Source organism: Otolemur garnettii, unplaced genomic scaffold, assembly GCF_000181295.1.
Source record: "Otolemur garnettii isolate 467f Iridium unplaced genomic scaffold, OtoGar3 scaffold00156, whole genome shotgun sequence".
NCBI lineage: Eukaryota > Metazoa > Chordata > Mammalia > Primates > Galagidae > Otolemur > Otolemur garnettii.
Window position 1 is genome coordinate 2345080 of NW_003852551.1, and position 7351 is coordinate 2352430.

Here is a 7351-nt window from a genome sequence, read left to right on the forward strand (position 1 = left end):
AAAAAAAAAAAAAAAAAAAAAGGTACTCACTTCTCTAAGCCTCAGTTTCATCATCTATAAAATAGACAAATAAGAGAGCTTACCTTCTCAGCATTGCTCTGAGGTCTAAATGAGAAGATATTTAAAAGCCCCTGCAATACTATAGGGCCTCAGGGAATGGAAACCCCCTGAGACCCATTTGCTTCTCCATAGGTGGGTGCGCCATCTCATTACCTGCATTTCCAAGTACCAGTCTCCAGGCCGGGCCTCCACTCCCCGAGAGGAAGGTGAGTGTTTCACAGGGGTCGGTGGGAGGAACCTTCCCCTGGGCCTGTTTATCCTGGGATGGAGACAGGGACCTCAAATGCCCCAGTCTACTCCCTGGCCTCCCAATCCCTGAGGGTTCCCAACTTGCTTGCCTCACCCCAGACTGCTATAGTGAGACAGAGGCAGAAGACCCTGATGATGAGGCTGCGTCTCGCTCAGCCTCGGTGAGTAGGGGACTGCTGAGGGTAGGAGGTGGGAGGTAAAGGGCAGGGCATGGAGCTCAGGCTGATACCCTGCTCTTCTTTGGCCCTGCCTACAGCCCAGCCCAGCTCGAGCTTGGAGTCCACTTCACAGAGACACATCCCCTACAACCACCCCCACGCAGCACAGCCCCTGGACCTCCTTTGGCTCTCCAACAGGTGCTGGGCTGTACTTGGGCAACTGGACTGGGGACTGGTGGGCACATCCTTATCCTACTACTTCTTCCCACAGACAACAGTGATGGGGAGCTAGAAGGAATGGTACGGGGCCTGAGGCAGGGTGGCGTGTCCCTCCTGGGCCAGCCACAGCCTCTGACTCACGAACAGTGGAGGAGTTCTTTCATGCGGCGCAACCGAGACCCCCGGCTCAATGAGCGAGTGCACCGTGTGCGGGCATTACAGAGCACACTGAAGGTCAGCCGGGGGCACTGGCTCGGCAAGGGACTGGGCTCTGGGTGTAAGCTTTGGTTTGTGACTCTCAGGCCCACCTGGGCTCTTGACTGCAGGCTAAGCTCTGGTCTCAGCTGTGGACTGGGCCCACTAGGTTCTGAGTTTGAAGTTTCATCTAGGCTCTTTGTGCTAGGCTGGCCCAGGTGCTGGCTTCTAGGTACTGGACTCCAGACTTAGCTCTGGGCTTATGGTCTGCCCCCTCTTTGGGCAATCATGGTTCCTTAGCCCCCTGTTCCCCTCACAGGCAAAACTGCAGGAGCTACAGGCCTTGGAGGAAGTGCTAGGTGACCCTGAGCTGACTGGAGAGAAGTTCCGACGGTGGAAGGAGCAGAACCAAGAGCTGTATTCAGAGGGTCTGGGGGCCTGGGGAGTGGTCCAGGCTGAGGGAAGTTCCTATGTCTTGACCTCTGACTCCAGAGCTCAATCCCCCCAACCCCTGCCCTCTGACCCTGAGGAGCACTCCCATCTTTTCTCTGTGACCTCCGACCCTGGCCAGCATCCTAGTGTCTGACCTCTGGCCCAAGGAACACCTGAACTCCTGCCTCTGACATGTCTAGGGTGGAGTGTCCCTGGATTGTGCTGAGGGCCAGAAGCAGCACTAGTCCATGGTCTTGCTTCTGCCTGGGCTCCCATCACTCCCGCCCCCCTCCCCTCAGAGTGGGATAAAGTGAGCTTTGCGCCACCATTTCCCCTTACCAAAGAAACTATCCCACCCCATCCTCAGATCTATGGGGCTCCCCTAGTTCTCCCACGAACTATATCTGTACAAGTGTTCTTTCTTTTACATGAGGGGCACTTCCCAACCAAATAAAATCAATTTCTTTAAAAATGGATCTACCATTTAAAAAAACGCATGTTTGAAATAAAATTCTCTATTGTAAATAAATTTTTTTCTTTGGATCTTGGAAATAAAAAAAAAAATGAATCTACTGCTGTCTTTACTTCATATTAGAATCAGGAACCTGCCCCCAGAGGAGACAGGGGTATGGGGAATGCTCTCAGCCAGAGGGCAGGTGGCTGGCCCCTCATACAGCCCACTGACCTGAGCTCTGCAGCAAGCTCCACAGCTGCCAGATGCTGGACTGCTAACCCATGGCTGCTGAGGGCTCCCACTCATGTCTACCTCTCCCCAGCCCTTCATAGGCCAGAGGTGGTCTCCTACCCCATTCCCAGGAGGACAAAATGAGAAACTTTCACTTTGCAGATGGGGAAACATACCTTGCCCAGAAGGGTAGAGTGGGCAGCCCTGGTGACCAAGCAGAGACAGGTGGGATGGAATAGCCAGTGTGGAGGGCAGGTAGAGGACTATTCTGGGGAAGAGCACCTCTCCTCAGTCCAGCCTCACCCCCAGATCCTGGATCCTCAGCCAGGTGTAACTCCATTCAGGCTGCACAGGAGACCTGACCTGCTCCTTTTAGCCTCTGACCCCTGACCCAGCAACTCCATGGCATCCCTGACAGGGGGCCAATGGGAGGAGCTCCTCTCAGGGCTGGAATTCCTTGGTAGAATGTGGAAGGCTGGAAGTCACAGAGGCCTATGTGAGATCACCACGAGGGGAAGTGAGGCCGCTTGGAAAGAAGTTTCTTTGAAGAGTAGGAAGGAAGAGACTGAGCAATCATGAGTGATGTACAAAGGACCTGGTGGCAGCAATGGAGAGATCCCGCCAATGTCAAACATATGACCCCAGTGGTAGGTGGCCCCAGCCTGGCTACACTGCCCAAGTTGGCCTTCTGGGTTGAGGTGGGGCAGGGCACAAGAGTACTGTATGGGGTCTGGAGGGGCAGTGGCTGCACTGAAGGACCCTCCTCTCCCCCTCAGAGAACCACTCATGATGCCTACAACCGGACAGAGGAGCATGTGCTCATCAACCGCCATGACATCACAAGTAGAAAGGTAAGGATGCCCCTTGCCCTATGATGGCCCTTTTGCAGCTGTACCCATGGGCAGCAGATCATCATGGCAACTCTAACCCCCTATTCCCCAAGGACCCTCCCTAGCAGTGATGCCTGCAGGGATTCCCCCCCCCCCATAATGTGTTAGTAACTGCCTAGCAGTGCCTCCCACAGGAAACCCTATATAATGGCAGTCATCACCATCAGAGTCCTCCTAAGAGTTAGTATTGCAATGATCCTCCTCCACAAAGATCCCCCAAGAGTGACCCATATTCAGCGAAGGGAGTGACCTCTACACTGATGCTGCCATTCTGTAATCACCCCCTAGAATGGACCCCCAGGGATCCCCTATTTCCTGAAAGCAAACATCCAGGTAGAGGCCTTCTATGGTGACACCTGCCTGAAAGTAGGTCCTGCCCTCTTCCAGGATGCCTGGGACATGCAGGAGTTCATCACTGGCATGTATGTCAAGCAGCTGCTCCAGCACCCTCTCTTCCAGCTGCTGCTGGCCGTGCTGCTGGTGATCAATGCCATCACTATTGCTCTCCGTACCAACGCCACCCTTCACCAGGTGGGACACCAGCCTGACTCTAATTGGGAGCCTGGGGCAAGGCACTTCGCTCTCCTCTCTGGGGCTCAGCCTCCTAGCCTGGATTGGATGTTCTTAAAAGGTCTGTTAGTTCTGACCTTCTAGGGCTCTGGAGATCAAAGACAACTTCACGGCGGAGGGGGCTCTAGAGCCCTGCTTTCAGGAATACACTGGATTTGGGAGGAAGGGAAAGAATGGTGTGAGCAGATGCAGACCCATGGACACCTTATGGGGAAAAGTATTCACTTCTAACCAACTGTCAGTAAGAGAGAATCATTCTGGGCTAGGCACTGATTGTGCTCAGTGTCAGAGTTCCAGGTATAGCACAACAGACCTAGTTCCTGTCTTAGACATACACCGACATGTCATTACAAGTACCTGAGGAGCAGCCAGAGTTCATGAATGTTCAAAGAAGGCAATTGAACCTATCTAGGAGGTCAGAGAAGGCTTCCTGGACAAAGTGACACTTAAACTAAGAGTAAAGAATGAGTAGGGGTTTACCAGGAAAAGAGACATGGGCAATAGTAGTGATTTGGGCAGACGAAACAGCATGTGAGAGAGTTCTGTATCTCCAATTTGGAGTCCAGTATGTCTTTGGTCTTATCCTTGATGTTTTAATTTCTTTCTTTCTTTCTTTCTTTTTTTGAGACAGAGTCTTACTTTGTTGCCTTCAGTAAAGTGCCATGGTGTCATAGTTTACAGCAACCTCCAACTCTTGGGCTCAAGCGATTCTCTTGCCTCAAGCCTCCCCAGTAGCTGGAACTACAGGCACCTACCACAACACCTGACTGTTTTTAGGGACGGGGTATTGCTCTGGCTCAGGCTGGTCTTGAACCTGTCAGCTCAGGCAATCCACTGGCTTCGGCCTCCCAGAATGCTGGCATTATAGGCATGAGCCACCGCGCCCAGCCATTAATGTTTTAGTTTCTAACAAGGAATATACACATATGTATTGTGCTATTTAAAATCAATTTTTATTTTCAATTTATTTATTTTGAGACAGAGTCTCACTCTGTCTCCCTCAGTAGAGTGCTGTGGCATCATAGCTCACAGCAACTTCAATCCCTTGGGCTTGAGCAATCCTCTTGTTTCAGCCTCCCCAATAGGTAGGACTACAGGCATGCACCACCTTGCCTGCCTAATTTTTCTATTTTTAGCAGAGATGGGCCTCTTGCTCAGGCATTTGCTCAGGCTGTTCTCAAACTTCACCCACCTTAGCTTCCCAGAGTGCTAGGATTACAGATGTGAGCCACCAAGCCTGGCCCTGTTTTTGTTTTTAAAGACAGAGTGTTGCAGGTTTAGAAAGCTTACGCTGGGCTCGGCGCCTGTGGCTCAAGTTGCTAATGTACCAGCCACATACACCTAAGGTGGTGAGTTTGAATCCAGCCCAGGCCTGCCAAACAACAATGACGGCTGCAACCAAAAAATAGCCGGGCATTGTGGCAGGCGCCTGTGGTCCCAGCTACTTGGGAGGCTGAGGCAGGAGACTCGCTTGAGCCCAGGAGTTGGAGGTTGCTGTGAGCTGTGATGCCAGGGGGACAGCTTGAGGCTCTGTCTCAAAAAAAAGAAAGCTTATACTGGATGGTAACATGAAATGTTGTACAAATGGTCTCAGTACATGCCTGGCACGCACATGCAAACTGTGTTGCAAAGGGAGCACAAGGAAGCCCAGGACTAAGAGCAGGAGGAATATAGGCCTTCCCTCCCCAGCAGATGGCTTCTGCCCTTGGCTCTCCCAGGCGCTGCTCCACTGACCTCTCTGCCTCTCTCTTTTTCTCTCTTCCACGTAGCAACACTATGAGTTGTTCTCTACCATAGATGACATTGTGCTGTCCATCCTTGTCTGTGAGGTTCTCCTTGGCTGGCTCAATGGCTTCTGGATTTTCTGGAAGGTGAGGTCCTAGGCCATTCCTGCCATTGCCCCTCCCCCTCCCTGGGAATGCAGCCCACCCAGGCCCTGCCCCTGTACTCCTTCCTGGCTTATGAACTGAGGTGAGGGAAGTTCATGCAGGGTATGTGCATGTACATGTGTGCATGTATGTGTGCGTGTGCGGGGTGGGGGAGAGTTCTGAGATGTATGTGATGTGGCAGAAAATAATTTGTATGAGAAGTACTGCCTCTTCCAACCCCTGTTCCAGCTCAGCCTTCCCCAGCCATTGAGTCTTGGGCAAACCTTCATTTTCTTATCTGAGAAATAGGATTGAGAGTATCTACCATAATTTACAGGAATTAGCACAGTTGTTTTTTTGTTTTTGTAATGGGCCAGATAACAAATATAGGGTGTTCATGAAGTTCATGTATAATTTTAAATTGCACATGAACTTCAAGGACTCCCTGTATTTTAAGCTTTACTTACAGGCCATATAATCTCTGTCACAGTAACTGGCTTCTGCAGATCTTCCCTATTCAGTCGCTTTCCTCCACCTCACAGACTCATTCAGCTGTCTCCTCTCCCAGGAAGTCTTCTTGTGTTTTCTAGGCTGCGTTAAACGCTGCTCTGTACTTATTTCTCTTACTGTCTGTCCATCTCCCTCAAAACTGCCCAACAAATTTACGAACATTTTTTCCTATGTAAACATTTTTTCCTATTTTCCTATATAAAGTAGTCTTCCTGGGCAGCGCCTGTGGCTCAAAGGAGTAGGGCACCAGCCCCATATGCAGGAGGTGGGGGTTCAAACCCAGCCCCCAGCCAAAAAAAACCTGTAAAATAGTTTTCCTCAGGCTGGCCACAGTAGCTCACACCGGTAATCCCAGCACTCTCAGAGGCCGAGGCAGGCAGATTGCTTGAGCTTAGGAGTTCAAGACCAGTCTGAGCAAGAGCAAGACCCCTTCTCTAAAAATAGCCAGGCATTGTGGCTGGTGCCTGTAGTCCCAGCTACTCAGGAGGGTAAGACAAGAGGATCTCTTGAACCCAAGAGTTTGGGGTTGCTGTGAGCTATGATGCCACAGTATTCTACAAAGAGCAACAGAGTGAGACTCTGTCTCCAACGAAGAATAAAATAGTTTTTCTTTAGTAACCAACCTAAACTATTGAAAAAAAAAGGTTTCTTTTTGAGTATTTTTATTTAATTTAATTCTATTCTATTTTATTTCACTTTATTTTATTTTATTTTATTGAGGCAGAGTCTCAAGCTGTCGCCCTGGGTAGAGTACTGTGGCATCATAGCTCACAGCAACCTCCAACTCAGGCTAGAGCAATGCTCCTGCCTCAGTTTTTCTATTTTTAGTAGAGACAGGGCCTTGCTTTTGCTCAGGCTGGTCTTGAACTTGTGAGCTTAAGCAATCCACCTGCCTCAGCCTTCCAGAGTGCTATGATTATAGGCATGAGCCACCGTGCCTGGTCATTTTTAAATATTTAATGCAGATACGTATTGGCCAAAACTATATCAAAAGTGCACACATATATGTAGTCATTGTGGTAAAAATAAATAATTTTTTTTTATAAAAGGTGCACACAATTCTTGCCTTCCCTCCTAGTCATCCCCTCTCCTCTCTACGTGATCTTTTTATATTTTTAGTCTCTTGTTTATCCTCCCAGTATTTAATGTTACAGTCACCAGCAAGTATATTTGAGTACTCCCTTTCCTAACCTTAGCATACTATCGTTATGCCCAGGAGTTCCACAAAGACCACAGTGCCAAACAGGCAGAATTCATAGCAGAGTCTCTTTATTGAAGAGCCAGCAGGCAACTGCCTCACACCCAACACAGGGTTTCAGAGAGCAGCCCCAGGCAGGCATCCTCAAACTACGGCCCGCGGGCCACATGCAGCCCACTAAGGACATTTATCCAGCCCGCAGGGTGTTTTTGTTGCCACTGCCTGTCCTGCTTAGCAGCTGACTTGTCCCGGGGCCCATAGTCGGGCCCTCCAACGGTCTGAGGGACAGTGAACTGGCCTTCTATTTAAAAAGTTTG

General features: G+C 50.1%; 2 protein-coding genes across 2 annotated transcripts in view; both read left to right on the plus strand.

Annotated features, from left to right (window-relative positions):
- CNKSR1 (connector enhancer of kinase suppressor of Ras 1) overlaps positions 1–1475 on the plus strand; it is a 12493-nt gene extending 11018 nt beyond the window's left edge. The window contains exons 16-20 of the mRNA XM_023519100.1: positions 193–266; positions 409–470; positions 566–665; positions 739–920; positions 1201–1475. Coding sequence (XP_023374868.1) covers positions 193–266; positions 409–470; positions 566–665; positions 739–920; positions 1201–1467 — 685 coding nt within the window. The 3' untranslated portion in view covers positions 1468–1475. The remainder of the gene's footprint in view (positions 1–192; positions 267–408; positions 471–565; positions 666–738; positions 921–1200) is intronic.
- A 1098-nt stretch (positions 1476–2573) lies between these two features.
- The window catches only part of CATSPER4 (cation channel sperm associated 4), a 27665-nt gene continuing 22887 nt past the window's right edge, over positions 2574–7351 (plus strand). Inside the window, exons 1-3 of the mRNA XM_023519101.1 lie at positions 2574–2849; positions 3276–3419; positions 5228–5329. Of these exons, the coding sequence (XP_023374869.1) occupies positions 2574–2849; positions 3276–3419; positions 5228–5329 (522 nt within the window). The remainder of the gene's footprint in view (positions 2850–3275; positions 3420–5227; positions 5330–7351) is intronic.